The sequence below is a fragment of the Embiotoca jacksoni genome, unplaced genomic scaffold (genome assembly GCF_022577435.1).
Source record: "Embiotoca jacksoni isolate LCO1_2020_lvr unplaced genomic scaffold, fEmbJac1.0.p SCAF_3, whole genome shotgun sequence".
In the NCBI taxonomy this organism is placed as follows: Eukaryota; Metazoa; Chordata; class Actinopteri; family Embiotocidae; genus Embiotoca; species Embiotoca jacksoni.
In genome coordinates, this window is record NW_027185381.1 from 12,052,602 (window position 1) to 12,069,603 (window position 17,002).

General features: G+C 42.5%; 1 protein-coding gene across 1 annotated transcript; it reads left to right on the forward strand.

The window, feature by feature from the left end:
* The first annotated feature begins 1,385 nt into the window (after positions 1 to 1,385).
* On the forward strand, positions 1,386 to 16,087 carry cep152 (centrosomal protein 152). Its single transcript, XM_069163377.1, has 27 exons — positions 1,386 to 1,893; positions 2,784 to 2,898; positions 4,613 to 4,719; positions 4,845 to 4,905; positions 5,011 to 5,331; positions 6,010 to 6,160; positions 6,691 to 6,831; positions 7,278 to 7,417; positions 7,754 to 7,954; positions 8,054 to 8,201; positions 8,336 to 8,427; positions 8,535 to 8,698; positions 8,848 to 9,049; positions 9,330 to 9,434; positions 9,522 to 9,652; positions 9,776 to 9,904; positions 9,991 to 10,276; positions 10,372 to 10,632; positions 10,988 to 11,119; positions 11,219 to 11,872; positions 12,249 to 12,324; positions 12,427 to 12,594; positions 12,699 to 12,783; positions 13,456 to 13,535; positions 13,742 to 13,898; positions 13,986 to 14,089; positions 14,178 to 16,087. Exons 2-27 carry the CDS (start codon positions 2,812 to 2,814, stop codon positions 14,969 to 14,971), a joined length of 4,977 nt encoding a protein of 1,658 aa, XP_069019478.1. The 5' UTR covers positions 1,386 to 1,893; positions 2,784 to 2,811; the 3' UTR covers positions 14,972 to 16,087.
* Positions 16,088 to 17,002: the final 915 nt, after the last annotated feature.

A 17,002-nucleotide genomic window follows, 5' to 3' on the forward strand; every position in this document is an offset into this window, starting at 1 on the left:
GTTCCACAAAGTCAACTATCACTGCAGCCCTCCACCAGTCGGGGCTTTATGGCAGAGTAGCCTGACGGAAGCCTCTCAGTGCAAGACATATGAAAGCCCGCATAGAGTTTGCCAAAAAACACATGAAGGACTCCCAGACTATGAGAAATAAGATTCTCTGGTCTGATGAGACCAAGATTGAACTTTTTGGTGTTAATTCTAAGCGGTATGTGTGGAGAAAACCAGGCACTGCTCATCACCTGCCCAATACAATCCCAACAGTGAAACGTGGTGGTGGCAGCATCATGCTATGGGGGTGTTTTTCAGCTGCAGGGACAGGACGACTGGTTGCAATTGAAGGAAAGATGAATGCGGCCAAGTACAGAGATATCCTGGAAGAAAACCTCTTCCAGAGTGCTCTGGACCTCAGACTGGGCCGAAGGTTCACCTTCCAACAAGACAATGACCCTAAGCACACAGCTAAAATAACAAAGGAGTGGCTTTGGAACAACTCTGTGACCATTCTTGACTGGCCCAGCCAGAGCCCTGACCTAAACCCAATTGAGCATCTCTGGAGAGACCTGAAAATGGCTGTCCACCAACGTTCACCATCCAACCTGATGGAACTGGAGAGGATCTGCAAGGAAGAATGGCAGAGGATCCCCAAATCCAGGTGTGAAAAGCTTGTTGCATCATTCCCAAGAAGACTCATGGCTGTACTAGCTCAAAAGGGTGCTTCTACTCAATACTGAGCAAAGGGTCTGAATACTTATGACCATGTGATATTTCAGTTTTTCTTTTTTAATAAATTTGCACAAATTTCTACATTTGTTTTTTTCTGTCAAGATGGGGTGCTGAGTGTACATTAATGAGAAATAAAATGAACTTTTTTGATTTTAGCAAATGGCTGCAATGAAACAAAGAGTGAAAAATTTAAAGGGGTCTGAATACTTTCCGTACCCACTGTACCAGAATTTATTTTTTCCAGAAATCTTAGGTTTTCCTGGTGTTCATTAGTTTTTTTCCAAGACAAATGGAGAAAACTGCTGCGTATCCCTGTGTTTGAGAGGAAAACCAAAAAACAATGTCATAGATGTCCCTCTCAAAGACCATATATAAGCCTATATCTATGGTCCCTTATACCAGACACTACTTTTTTTTTTGTAATGTTTATGCACTTCTCTTGTTATCTGATCTTTAAAGAAGTAGTCTTAGTTTTTTTTTTAATGTTCGATTAAAACTATGATTTACACCTCTGGACATGTTCTTTGACGCTTGATCGTCTCTGCGCCATCTCAGGTTTGGATCAAGAAAACATGATGACGACATTACCCAAAATTCAGCGCGCGCTGTTGCTATGGATACAAATGTAGCTCGCTTCTGACTTCCGGGGCTGGCAACGAGAGCAATGTTTTTGAAATAGCTTTCCTCATGCTGGTTATGTTACAGGGGAGCGGATTTCTAAACGGATATATATACATGTCGGGTAAATAACATCCGTCACGGCGGTGTACGACACCGGGCTACAGGCAGGGTTTGAAGGTATTTTGCCACTTAGATCCGCAGCGATTTGGCGCTGCTAATGCGCGCGAGTTTTCAAAGGTGGCTAGCTCCGTTAAATGGACGTCAACTGGCGTTAAAACTCTTTTATTGTCCTTTTATTGTCTGATCAAACGTATTTGGACGTCTTTTTTTGTTTGTTTTAAAAAAAAAAAAAGCATGGCCGGCCTACTTGGTGTGGTTATCGCGAATTAGCTCGTTTCCTGCTGCTTTGTAACGTAAACAACAACAACAACAACAACGTAGTTAGCAGCTGGAGCTAATGTGAGTCGACGTTACTCCAATAAAAACGAATAAATAAATAAAAACAAAGCGACTCAACACGGGAATCTTCTGTCCTGTTTCCACCAGCAGGTAAGAGACACGCATGTGTGACAGCTCGTTATCAGGAGGGAGGCGGAGAAAGTTTACACAACTTACTGTTCGCTACGTCCAGTGATGGGAGAAGTAGTCTAGTACTGAGTAAAAGTACTAATACCACACTGTGGAAGTACTTCACTGCAAGTACAAGTCCTACATTCAAAACTTTGATTAAGTAAAAGTATGGAAGTATCATCGGGGGGAAATGCACTTAAATGTGCAAGTAAATACGTCCTGTAAGGGTTTTACTTTCATATATGATGTTTTTTGGATTAGTTATTTAAGGTTGTGCCTGTTTTAACTACTTCATGCTCTGTTTGTTCGTTTAGTCTGTAGCAATGCATCATATTCTGTAAGATCATTATAAGTTTGTCATTTCTGTTCTGTAAAAAAAAAACAACATATTTCTAAAAAAAAAAAAAAAAAAAAAAGTCAACAAGCTCAGAAAAACAATGCACTTTTCCAGCCGATCCAAGTGGGTTTTGAAATACTTAATTGAGCTTAAAAAAAGCTGGAGAATTTTCTCAAACCATTAAGGAACTTTGAATCATTCAGTTTATCAGAAAAAGCTCAATTCAAAATCACCAAATTTGGAGAGACGTGGTTTTCACGGAACATAAAGGGTATGAAAAGCTGTTATTAAAAGTAACTAGTAACTAAGGCGATCAGACAAATGTAGTGGAGTGAAAAGTATAACAATTTGATATGAGTGTAAATACTCAAGTAAAGTACAAATACCTCAAATTTGTCCAACATACTTAAATACAATACTTGAGTAAATGTACTTGGTTACATTCCACCACCGTCAACGTCAAACGTAACAAATACTACTCCTGGGTGTTTGTAAAACGTCCCTCATTATGTTTGTTGCACCTATTTCCTAGGGCTCCCTGCACCGGTAGGCTGTGCATCATGTCGATTGATTTTGACAGCGCTGCTCTTGAAACGCAGCACGATGAAGAGGAATACGACCAAGAGGACTACGCAAGAGAGCAAGAGGTGCAGCACATGCAGCTACTGCATTGTAACATTGTCGGGATAACATTTGTTTCACCGTTCGTCTTCAGTTCTTGGGATGTGTTGTGTGCCCTTGTGACTTTGTTAAAGGTATTCTGATTACCTGAGGTTTTGTTCTTAATCGTGAATATTGTCAAACATCCATTAACGAACATGTCAGATGATAAAAGCACATCAAAATTACAAAAAGATAACCTGTGCTATGTTCACTTCTCAAGGCATTACTTGTCTCGACCTGTATTACGTACTGTCACCATTACTGACTGATTATGTATGTGAGGTTTGATATCTACCAAATTGCATTGACTCCTTTAGAGGACCTTAAATCCGGTCGGGTTCTTGATTGAGTCCCGAGTCTTGTCTGGGGAAGCTGTGAGGTGTGCATTGTTTGAATTTCACAACCACCACCAGCTTCACAGCCACACATGCATGTTGTGTTATTACTCACGCCTACAATCAGTTGTGCCTTGAGCCTGAGCTATTATTGGCTCAAGGAAGAGGCCTCCTTCCAGGTGCGTCACTGAAACTGGCTCTGCCCTGTGGTTTCCCTACTTTCTCTCTATTTAGGTTACTTTGCTTCTGCACTGGACCCCAATTTAGTCTACTAAGAATGAGGAGTTGCTGAACATCTTCCCAGCGGGCTGCTGCTTGTATTCTTAGCAGAATGGGACTCGGGATATTTATCCTCAAGTTGATTTTTTTTCCCTTTGGTGTAGCCTATTTATCATGGACAAGCTGGTCAAGTGGAAAATGTTTGTCACCAGTAATTGGAATGTTTCTGCTCCAGTTAACCTTGCTATATGTTTTGTTGAAACAATAGAGGTCTTTGGGAACAAAACACGGAAATACCACAGGGAGCCGACAGCATGCCGGGCACGTTTTGGATGCCTCACACAGAAGGTCTCTTCTCTGCAGACAGATTGAGCTAGGAGGTTATCATGCGGCTTCACGGCTGAAGCAGAAGTGCCTCTTGACTCTTTGTTAAATGTGTAATTGGGATAATATGGGTCCTTCGGTTGGGGACACGGTGGAGGATTTGAGGAATATTCAGCGGTCCTTGTGGGAAGTAAGTCCAGCTGGCTCTGCTTGTTCCATCTCACAGGGCTGGTTGTAAAGCGCCTCTGGTCAGTCCGTTATTGACACGGAGGAGAATTTGCCATGTTGTGTCGTTAATAGTTAACATGTTTTGTTTTTTTTAATCAAGAAGTTATTGTTTGTCATTGTCAAATAGAACTTAATTTAAACGAGAATTATTACCTTCATCAATGATTAATGTAAAGGTAAAATCTTTACTTTTGAGAAGCCTGAACCAGACAATGTTTGGAATTGTTGTTAGTTAAAGGAATGAATCAGCCATTTTTAAATTTAAGCTTAAAAATGTCAAATAAAAAAGGATTATGAACTTGCTTTTATCAGAAATATTGATCCATATTCCTCTCAAAACATGAGAATTATTGTTCAACCTTTTTTTTTAAATGTTTTGGGATGAATTTCAATGTATTGGCTGTTTCTCAAAACCGATGTTTTAGATTACTTTTGCGCTAAACTCTACAAATGCACCCTCTGATGCTTTTGCTGCCTCCCGGGCTGGCAGTGATTGCTTTTCTGTGTTGTGTGTTTTTTCTATCTGTGTTACTTTATAACTCGGTTGCGGAGCAACCTTGGTGACTCATTTCCATGTGCTATTTTTCTTCAGCTGCACAAACTGCTCACAGACCTGCCTGATGACATGCTGGAGGACAGCAGAGACTCCTCCCCAGAGCTGGAGTGCTCTACCTGCAGCAATAAAAAATCTGGCAGCAGGTAACGCATGTTTCTGTTGACATGAGCAATTTCAGATTTAGAGAGCTCTGGGTGTGGTTTGAGACAAGCAGATACACCACGACGGCACTGTAGTATAATCATGTGTTTTTGCCCTTTCTACTCAGCCCACAGTCCAAGTGGACTCAGAAGTGGTCTGATCATCCAAAGCCAACCTCTCATGCACAGGTAGAGTGTTAGTTTGTGTTCCTAATAGGTTTTTGCTCTCTGAACTTCTGAAGGTAAAAAAAAACAAAAACAAAAAACACTCTTTCTGTTAATGTCTCTCTTAAGAACTATGAAGTTGACTATGATCAAGGCTCTCAAGATGAGTACGCTTATGAGGATGGAGCTGTTCATACTAATGGACATCGGAGTCACCCTCAAAGTCAACCTCAGCCTCACACATGGAACCAGGATCATCCGTTCACACAGGGAGAGTATACATGCACGAGCATGGGCACAGAAAAGTCTACAGAGACCAGTGATTTGTCCACTGAGTTTGAGGCGAACTCGTTCCCACAAGGCACCAATAACCATGTGGAATATAATGGAGAGGGAGGATACAGGGACATGCAAAGCAATGGGGACCATAACACCAGAAGCCATTTTCAGGTGAGTTGACTGTTTCATCGGCACAAAGCACCAAAATAGAGGTTTCTGTTTCTGGTCTGAGGAGCTTTTTCAGGAATAGAGATTTCAGATCATTTGATGGTGAGTTGAAGTCATTGCTGTCCTGACACAATCTCTCGTACAGCTGCTGTAAACTATTATGCCCCATAATAATTTGAATACAAAATGATAACATTGCTTTATTACCCTTAAAAATCTAAAGTTTTACCTTTTATATTTGAACATTTGACATGAAACACTCTTACCTTCCCTGTGTACGCAATTCATACAATACTGGCCTTTTTTAAAAATGTTATGTAATTCTGATGGCGAGCACCTAACATTGCAGCTCAGCTCCATTAGTGTGTGAGTGTGTGTGTGTGTGATGGGAAACATTGTCACCTTAGCGCTTTGAGACCACTAAGGTGATAGCTATATATATATATATATATATATATATATATATATGCGCAGGCCATTTACATCTTGCTATCTGGCAGGCCATATTTTATGCAGTTTTATAGTGTGTGTCAGAAAGACCGACAGGTAGGTTTACTCCAAACTAGCAGGAGAAAGAAAAGATGTTTAGATTTTAAGCAGGTTTATTGTTGTGGTGTTGAACACAATAACATTTTACTTCAGATATATTGTTTTTGTGTTTTTGATCTTCACAATTTAAAGTCTGCAGCGGGAGACAGAGGTGTAAATCAGTACAAGGCCAGCTACAATCCTCACCATCCTGCCCATCAGCCAAAGATGTTCAACTCTCAGGCCGTTCAGCAAGAAGGTCAATTTGACAATCTGCAAAGAGAGTTCCTGGACTCAACACAACGTGAGTCTTACAGTATTAGTGCAGAACAACCATGAGATGTGAATCATAATGCTACGATGTCTTAAAAGTGGTCTTATTACATTTTAGAACATCTTTAAATCTGTGCAAGTGAATGATCTAAATTTGATCCATGTTATTGTTTACAACAGTTCCCACAAAAGGGTCATTGAGTAATATAGTTTCTTCAGATCATTAAAGTATTAGTTTGTCATTTGAGGTTAATCACCTGAGCTCCTGCACAGTATTGTGCTGGTAAACACTGGACTGAGTATTTTGTTTCTAAAATGCATTGTTGATTACATTTTTTTCTAATAATTAGCTTTACATTTGTGGAAGATTATCCCTATTATGTGTCTGTGCCATAAAGAGATCTAATCAGCCATGCTAAAGAAATTTGACTTGCTATTGGTAAGAAGCTTTAATAACTGACCTTTGGGAGATTTTACTGTCCATCCAGGATGTTAAAATATTAAATGAAGGGTAAGTGACTCGTGTGTTGAATAAAAAAAAAAAATATGTATCTGTTTCAGAAAATGCTGGCAAGGAGCAGCTTGCTCAGCTGCAGATTTTGAACAAAGCTCAACAGAGGCAAATTGAAGACTTGGAGCGAAAACTGGAGGACTCGCGGCGTAATATGAGATACCTTGAGCATCAGTTTGCTATTGTTAAAGGTAAGTTTCACCCATTTTTTACCTACAAAATGAGGGGTGTCTCACTTTCTTGCAATACTATGCAAAGTTATGTGGTTATAATAATTTTGTCTCCGTTTTAAGTGTTAAAATTGAATGCATTTCAAAACCAGAATGGAAATTGTAGAAATTAGGCAAATCAGAGTAGGAGTCTCTTTAAGAGTAGTGTTTCACAGTGTTTGACCTTTGACACTTGATATTATATATTGCATGTTTTGGCTAGTACACTGTTAAGAGCCCAAGGGATGGTTGTCTGTCAGTCTATTTTGAAATATTACTAGAGAAGGAAATGAAATGGAATGAATCTTCTCTCAGTTATATATCTGCCCTCTTGTGGCTGTTAAGAGTGCTGGCATTGTGTGCTCCTGTTTTCTTGCTGGATGTGCTGCTCATGGATAAATAATGTCACTTTTCAAAATTGTCAATAGATGAAAAGGATGGCCTCGCAGTAAGTTTAAAAGAATCAAGCCGATTGATTGAAGAGGTCAAGGAGAGAGAGGTCCAAATGCAAAACAAGCTGAAGGCAATGGAGCAGCAAGTGCAGATCCTCAATGAGAGAGACCAAGAGGTAATTTCTCTTCTGACACGCACCGCTGTTTTCCTTGTATCCTGTTAATTATTTCAAGCTAAATACAAGACGGTCTGCAATGCATCAGAGATTTTTAATCAATGAACAATTATTTTAGAGAAATAATCTCAGTAAACAGTTACACTGTGCCAACATGCATTAAATGCATTCAAAAGCAGTGTCAGCTTTACAGAATCTGATATGAAATAATGAATTAAGCAATTCTGCTTCTGTCACTCATTGAAACATGCTTTATGGCCTCATTGAAAACCTTTGATATGTATGCTTACTTTTTGTTTTTTTTAGTGTAGTCAGTAGTTTTATATTTGTTTGCAGAACACGAAGAAGCAGCAGGTGGCAGATGCTGCGGTGGACTGCATGAAGCAGCAGATGTTGGAGCTTTGTCGCTCGGACACCCTGTCCAGAGCACGGGGGCAGCATGACAGAGACCTCCGTGTCATAAAGGAGCAGCATGAGGCTGCACTGTTAGCCTTGCAGCAGAAGATAGACTCCACCTCGCAGGCTTTGGATGAGCAGGTGGGTAGTTGTACTTATTTAAGTTATCAACAAGCTATTCACGACAGTCCAAGTCCCCCGCAGACTTAGTCAGCTCCTGTGTTGCTCTGCTGCTTCCAGACTGATGTTGATCAGAGGTTACGAGAACATGTGAAGCTGTTGGAGCGCCAGAGAGAAGAAGAGCAACTGGAGAGAGCCAGAGTTGTCAACGGCCTCACTCAGCGTCTGGAGGAGAGTCAACAACAATGTGCCAAGCTGCTGCAGACAAGTGAGTGAAGGACACCACACTCTTGTCTTTTATTTTGAAATCACAGCACGGTATTAAGCAGCCTTTATGCACGTGTTAGCACTTATTCTTACTTTGCTCACATCCAAATGACTTTTATCCGTCATCTTTTTCAGATTCCGTGCAAGAGATGAGTCAACTGCAAATCAAACTACTGCAGGCTCAATCAGCTAAGACACTGAGTGAAAGCATGAACAAAGCGTTACAGGTTTGTTCTATGATTTGTTTTCTGCTCCACTATAAGACCGCTCTGAAAATGTTATTACTGAAGAAAAAACTGCTCAAACTTTTCATCTTTTTATTTTGATCCTAAAGGAGGACATGGCTGATCTGAAGGAGCAGATCACTCTGTATGAATCTGCTGTGAAACACGGTGTTGTTGCCTTCGACCAAAACACCGACTGGGAGCAGCAGCTGTCTGAATCCTGTGTCGAACTAGGATTAAAGAAAACAAACAGGAAAAATGGCACGCTTCACAGGTAACAGGGATTCTGAGTCTGCATCCTTTTCCCTTTGTGGCATGAAGTGTTGGTATAAACTGTGAAACTTTGTCAACTGGCAATATTTAGAATTTTAATATCACCACTGTAATAACCACCAGAGTTACATTTTCCTTTTGCTCTGTCAGTATTGCTCTGACTCACCTGTCAGACTCCAAGCTGCCCAAAGATGAAGCTTTAAAGCTGCTGCGAGTGGAGATGCAACGCTGTCTGGGCAGTTTGAAGGGGAAGCGGCAGAAGATCGGTCAGCTGCAGGAGGAGCTCCACCACTGTCAGGCTCGAGTGAACGAGCTGCAGACCGAGTTGAACGAAGCCCAGCTCAGCTCTTCGGTGAGGACTCCCCCTGATGGCTATTAAGCAGATTTTTTTCATTTCATTTCTTGTTGATAGAAACACAATAAGGGGGGGGGGATGCAAACGGTTCAGCTGAGATAACACATCTGTCAGAAGGATCTGAAAGGAATAAAATATAATATCTTTACGAGTTTATTCAACGTATTATTCAGATGTGTTGTTTAAATAACGAATAAAGAAGTAGAACATAAGAGATTAAATGGTTCTGATACAGACAGTGATAATAGAAAACTGCATCTCTCCTGCATGTCCACAGGCCAGAGAGACCAGCCAGATGAAACTTCTGGACACAACTGAACACTCTCAGAAAGAGTTGATGAGACTACAGGAAGACAAACATCAGCTGCAGGAACAAGTGGAGGTTGGTTGTAGTTTATCGTGGAATTAGTCATGGCCTTTGTTTTGTAGACTAAATTGTTATCAAACTGTTATTCTCTCAAACTTTTAGCGGTTAGAAAAGAAGAATTTGGAGCTGAAACAGAGCGAGGAAAAGGTGAAGTTGGCCAACTCTGAGCTGTGCACCAAAATGAGGGAGATGATCCAGGAGCTGGACCAAGAAAAGCAGGAATCTGCTCAGAGGTAAGACACAGTGATATAGATATATCATATAGATATGGATATAGACTGCATTCAGCGTTTCTCTACCTCATTTTGAGTTGAGTGTACTTATACATGTGGTTTTATTTGTTTTGTTTTTTTCAGATCTGAACGGATTCATCAGCAGTACAGGGACGACGTAGTGACACGGGTCAGAACAGAGCTCATGGTAGAACACGATAGTCAGGTTGAACAGCTGACAGCACAGCATCAGCAGCAGGTTCAGCAGCTACAGTAAGTCTTCTGCACCTGACGCTGACAATTTCAGTCATCTGGAAACCTTTTCAGCTCATTCACACTTCTTTTGACTTCCTTCATAGAACCCAGCTGTCTGAAGCCAATGACAAGATGCTGGCCGTGCAAGAATGTTACATATCTGTCTGCAAGGAGAAGGACTTGCTTGAAGTAAGAACACACAACAGAGAGAAGGGGGAGGAGAGTGGCACAGCTCTGGACAAGCTGAGAACTGAGCTTGAGGCTCAGCATGAGGCCTCCGTTATGCAGCTCAAATCTCTCTGGTCCAAAGAGAAGGAGACTGAGATCCAGCAGCAGGTGAATTCACATGTAGCCTCAGCCAAAGCCACAGGGAAGGAGGAACTGCAAAAGGTGTGAGCTCTCAAAATAACTTTCCAGCTCCCTCATGTGGCTCATGGAGTTTTCATGCCAGAATTGAATGGTTTTTTTTTTCTACTTCTTTGCAGATGGAGAAGACTTGGGTCCAGAAGCTGGAGGAGGCCAGAAGAGAGAAACACAGAGAGACTGCTGAGGTGACCTGTCAGACAGATGAGACTGAGGCCAGCAGTCCAACGATTACTGCTGAGGAGCTGGACTCCAGGCTTGGTGCCCAGAAACAGCAGCTTCAACTGGAAGCTGACAGACTCCGACGCAAGGCTGTGGAGGACGCCAGGAAACAAGCTCAAAGAGAATTACAAAACAAACACCTGGAGGACATGGCCAAGCAGGTCAGTGGGTTTTTTACAATACTCATACCAGTCAGCAAATGAGCTTTACTGGAGCGACGGGGCCAGACCCAGAAACCCGAATGTCTGTCGCTGACTGAGTGATGAAGCTACGCCACTGGTCAGCCAAATGCTGCGTCACTGAGGTTTCTAATTAAAAGTCCTCGATCATTTCCGACATGGTTCCAGCTATATATTAGGTTTGGTTGATTCTTGTTTATGACTGCACCACTTGGAATGATATTTATTTACATTGTTTAGATTTGTTTTCTCCCCGCACCCTTTCACAGCTCAATGATGATCCTTCGACATCATCGCACCGTTATTTGAAATGGACATTAATATGTCGGTGTTTCAGGTGGAAGGGGCGGTAACCAGGGCATATAACCGCTGGATTGATGATCTGACCTCATTACCAGAGTACCAAGCCTCTCTCCGAACAGAGAGGGAGAGATGGGAAGAACAACAACAAACACGTATAGAGCAACGGGTTAGAGACATGCTTTATCTTTACGATTTAAGAAGCGTCACTGCTGTCAAGTGGATTTTCTTTTCTGATTATGTATCTTTTTTTTTTTTAACGTTTCAGGTGTCTCAGGCTCTGACGGAGGCAGAGGAGCTACGGCACGAGGAGCACAAGACCCACCTGGAGGAGCGCAGCTCTGGAGCACAGCGGCTGGAGGAGCTTCAAGAGGAGCTGGCAGCTCTCCGCAGCCAGCTGGAGCAGGTGAACAGAGAGCAGTCCGCCCTGTTGAAGGCCGAGCTGACCGGAGCCAGAGCAGCGTGGAACAGAGACAAACAGCAGGAGATCTCCATCATCCAGGTCCGCGACGAACAACTGTACCAGACCAAACTGCAAGAGCAGTGCAAAAAGCTGGAGCAGACCGTGCAGCAAGTCAGAGAGGACGCGGACGTCCAGAACAAGAAGCTGCTGCTGCACATGGAGGCGAAGCTTCAGCAGACTGTGAAGGCCCGAGAGGAGGAGTGGCGATGCCAGCATGCGGAGAAGAAGCTGACCCAGAGACAGCAGATGAGACGCGAGTTCCTCGCAGAGCTTCAGGCTGGACTGGCCGAGGTCCAGGCACAATTTATGAAGGATCCCAGAACGGATCAGCAGGGGACAGGAGACACCGGGAGGACCAGCGGGGACACATCAGAGGCCACGATAACACACATCATCCAAACTTCATGCAGAGACATAGTCAACGGAGCAGTAACCCAGACTAAGAAGGAGTGGAAGAAAGTGAGTTGTTGTTAGATTATCTCTTGTCTGAAGATGAAATCAGCAATTTTATCTGTGAAATTTAGGAGAACTGCTCAACGATTCATTTATTGAGTGCTAGAGTGGCAAGAGAGACAAAAGCTGTATAAACCACTTCCAGGGGCAGGACAAACAGCAACATAAACAAAAGGAAAAGAAGCCAACAATTATTCATTATTAAGAACTAAGGAGTTTGCAAATTCCAGTGTGCGGACAGCCTCTCGTTTCTGTTATCACAAGTACCGCCATCATTAAATGCTTCAATGTGCGTTTTTCTTAGATTGCGTATTTTATGTGGAGCGACGTTGAATTGCTTTTTTTTTTTTTTTCCTAAAAGGTTTCATTTATGCTCTTACAGATTAGTGAAGAGAGGCTGAGCCGCGTGCTGGAAGAAACACAAGAACACCACGAGAGAGAAATCAACAACATGCAAAGTATGAAACGTCTCTTCACTGAGCAATGCGTTGCGAATACTCTTTATTTAAATCAGTATGGCACATTTTATGGAGGTGAAATGATTATTCCACTATCTGCAGGCTCTTTGTCCCAGAGGAAGGAGCGGCCTCATTGCAGGAAGGAGTGCACCGAGACGGTCGGTAAGCTGCAGAAGAAGAACCAGGAGCTCCAGAGACATTTAGAGAAAGCCTGCCGTCAGCTCCAGCACAACCTTCGAGAGCACAAAACTGCCACGCAGCATCTCAGAGGTGGATTTATTTATTGATTTTGAACACGTTTCCCTAAATAGCATAGATTTACTCAGCTTGACACTTTTATCTGTGTTGATGGGAATTGCCACCGTTTGTTGTAGATGAGCATGAAAGCAGCTTACAGAAGGCAAAGGAGGAACATCTGCAGCAGTTACAGGAAGTGAAGAAAGCCAAAGAATCCTCAGGGTTTGTGGTTTTTTTTTTGTTTGTTTGTTTGTTTGTTTGTTTGTTGTTTCTTATCGTTTAGTTTTTAGTCCAATAAAATGAAACAACGTCATCGTTACTCTGTTGCATTGCTGCATGTAAAATATGAATTGTGTAATTGAGAAACTTAACTAATAAATGAACTGAACCACCTTTTATATGGGGAGATGTTCCCATTAGGTCTGGCTGATAATATTGCGATATTTGTGGGTATATCTCCATATTTAGAAATATCCTCTAAAGCACTTCAGAAATGCTTAATTTAACCCTTTAATGGAATAAAATCACACCAGTATAATGATTCTAGTCGTCCCTGCAACCTATGTCTGCATTCAAATGTTCTTGTTTATATTCATTAGTGGTTTCTATTGGAACAATTTTAAACTTGCTTGCAAAAATACCAAAAAAAAATAGATTTCAGTAGGTGGGGGGGAGAATCAATACCAATGCAGCTCGTCTGTACCAATACTTATTGATACTCTTATTGTTGGTACAAAAAAAAAAAAAAAAAATGTAATGATCCGGTCAGATCTTAGTTTGACAAACATGTGTTTTTTCCAAAACCTGACTTAAGTGATTGTAGTTTTCATACTGAAAAACAGTATTTGTATTAATTCATCTCAACCACAACTAATTAATTGTTCTCGGTTACAGAAGTTCTGATCATCAAAATCTTCAACAAGGCCTGGAGGAGATGAAGCAGCAGTACCTGATGACCGTAGAAAAGATCAGAGGTTGGTGCTGGAGGGATTGTTGAAAGAGTCCACGCTGTATAGCACCGTGTGTGATGTCCTATGCCAAACTGTGTTTGTCCTCTTATGAATCTGAATCGGATTCATTTTAATTCTGAGAATCAAACCTCACCATGTTGCTTCTTCCTCCCGTGTTCCTGGTAAATAAAACGGCTTGTGTGTTTTTTTTTTTTTTTTCTTGATGTCAGGCGACATGTTGCGTTACCTCCAGGACAGCCGGGAGCGAGCGGCACAGATGATCTGCGTGGAGGTGCAGAGGGAGAGGCAGAACACTGCCAGAAAGATGCGGCACTATTATCTGACCTGTCTGCAGGAGTTACTGCAGGACGGAGGAAAGCCTACAGGGCAAGAGGCCATAATTGTCCTCAACTTGTTTGCTTGCTTCATCATTGCTCCTCGGGCTAATTGTATTGATCTTCTTGTCCTCTGCAGTGCAGAAAAGAAAATAATGAATGCTGCGAGCAAGCTGGCGGCCATGGCTAAAGTGCTGGAGACGCCGATCAAAAGTAAATCCGGAAAGAACTCCAGTTTGCCGGGTGAGTCCTGTTGTACGGAACTGCTTTCCCGCGGAGGTTTTCTCAATATCAAAGTGGTTTGCAGCCGTGTTTTTTTTTGCATTGGCAGGTTGTTCGACGGCTGTGTCCTCCGCTGGCTGCCCTCCAGGCAGAAACGCAGGTTTCAGTGAGAACCTGTCAACCCTAACCGAGCTCCCTGACGTCAGGCCAGAAGAGAGAGCCCACAGGGAAAAGGCTTCTGCTGACTCGGAGCAGAAAGCAGCCGCTGCAGTGAGGACTAAACTTTTGAGCCACCGGGACATCCCTGCATCCGGGGATGAGGAGGCCTCAGTGGCCGCGGGGACGAAGCCCCACGCCGCTCACACAAACCTCCCCTCTTACGAATCCTCTCATCAGATGGCTCCTCCAACCCATGTGGATTTCCTCAGTGCGTCCGTGAGGAGTCAAAGCAGGGAGCTGTACCTGCAGGGAGGTTACGTCGGCAAAGCAGACGCCCGCCTGGAGTCAGAGCGACAGGGCAAACCTTTCCTCATCCAGGAGGCCCCTGTCCGAGAAGAGAGACCGAGCGACTGGAGCATGACCAGCGGTGACTCGGACACGGGTTTCCGAGCCCCCAGGCTCTCCTACTTAGGCCGGAAAGTAGAACCGGTGAAGCCTTTTTCTGTGTCTGGTGCATCAGGAAGCCACGGAGGAGAGTTTTGCAGCCTCACCCCGGCCGTTTCCGACCTGACGATCTACAATGAGATTACCAAGAAGACCCCTCACACGAACACGCGCAGGGAGCCCACACCCGGCTCTGAATGTGAGGAGCGGCAGGGAGTTTGTTCCAGGCCTCTGTTCTCTGAGCTGAGACAGCGCCAACAGGACAGCGGCTTTGACAGCCCGTTCTACCAACAGAAATGACGAAGGAAGGGCCGATGCGAGGTCACGCGGGGACACGAGCTGGGAACTGATTTATTTCAGTGAGCCTGTCAAATAGTGCCTTTAATGCAGTGTATGACGTTTACATGATGTAGAACCGTTGCCTTCGTGGTTGCTGGCAGTGTGTTTGTATTTAGTGTTATTGTTAAGGAGATAGTCTGATATTTTGGAAATACACTTATCTGCTTTCTTGGGGTGAGTTAGATGAGATTTGATCCCAGAAGTATTGATCTTCTCGCGTCGCACTCGAGAAGATCCCACTCTGTTATGAGCCGTCCCATCAGGAACAACACTCACTTCAACAGCAACAGCGTTGCATCGACTCGCCTGCTAGTTTGGAGTAAACCTACCTGTCTGAAAACCTTATATTTTGATAACCGTGATCTTATTCTCATCCCAAACTGAAGCATAAAGCCAAAGTAAAAACACCCTCAGAGTACTTAGAGCGCTCAGATTTTAAAGTCGGCTCACCGTCGCTCGAAATAAACGGCCTCGAATAAAATGTTTAGTTAAAGACCTCTTTGAGTGTTTCTTTTGCATCTGTGAGAATTATTTTCAGGTGAAAAGTCGTCGTCGTTCTTCTTCCAGGTAAAGTCTGGTTGTCCCCCTCGGTGATCAGCATGAGTTTGGATTTCAATGTGTTTTTCTTTTGTTTTTTTTTATATTTTAAAATGTTTTATATCAAGTTAATAAGGTATGCTGTGGAAAGATTATAAATGACTTTCTATGTATTCCTTGAAATAGTTTTAATAAATGTTATTACAAACTGAAAAGGAAAATTTGATTTGTCATAAGAGCAGAGTTTCGCCAGCAAAACCTGCTGTCCCTCACATGAAGACTACTCTAGAAAAGGAGAATATTGCAGAGATGATACTTAGTCATGTCTAATGTCAGAAATACAGTCCTGTCTCCTTCAGTTTAATATTAAATTGAGGATTATTTTTGGGAACATCGGATGAAAAATCATGTAAGCATCAGTGAAGTAGATCGTCAGAAATGTAATTGATTAATTGTCCTTTTTTTCATGCCCTAAATGCCAAAAATCTCTGATTCCAACTCCAGTGGGAAATTTTGCTTTAAAAAATAAAATAAAGTAAATATTAAGTATATAAAGTCAATGAAATGAATACAAACTTTCGTGATACTTTCTTCTTTTCTGCACCACGAATCAACTCATGACCGCTCAAGATTTATCTTGGGAGTCCTGTGAGAGGGCCCAGACCCCTACGTTGGAAACCACTGGGCTAAACTACTGAGCAGTTCAGCTCAAAAGTAAAATGCTGCTTACATGTTCAGTAATAATAATAACAATCACTAAATAGTGTGATGTTTCCTGTCACCGGAGCTGTTCTTCTGCAGCACGGGTCGATACTTTAAATACGTTTTGTGCGTCAGTGTTTGTTCGAGGGAGTCGATGTTCTTCCTCTCGGTTCTGGACGACCGTAAAAACATGCAACGTCTCTTGTCATACAGTCCCGTGAGGTGAAAGCGTGCAACGTGAAGCGTCCGCAACATGCCAAAGGTTTGAACCAAATATGAACATTAAAGTTACTGTCGCATTAAAAGTCACCGGAAATGTAAAAAAAAAAAACCTCTTCTAGTGTCTCCCAGTCTTTGTTTTTTTCTAAATAAACTCGGTGATTGAAACCAAACCTTAAAATAGACAGAGCAGATGTTTGGAAAACGTTCATATCAGACAGATATGTGGAGCAGCAGAGGAGACTGTTGCTCTGCTGAATGACGGCAACAACATCGACTGGGACAGACTCCTTCCTCGTGGTAAAAGTCTAAGCGCTTTTTTTTTTTTTAAGGATAAAAGCACAATTCAAACTTAAACTAAGGGATTGTGGAAGCTTCCTCAGTTTCTCAGAGGTATTTAGACTTTGTAAGTCACCTGAAGTCAATGACACAGTCACAAAGTGGGTAAAGAACAGACCGACACCGAGGACAAAGTTCAAAAACAACCTGATTACGTAAAGAACTGTAAATTGCAGCATGTTGAACCCTGAACAG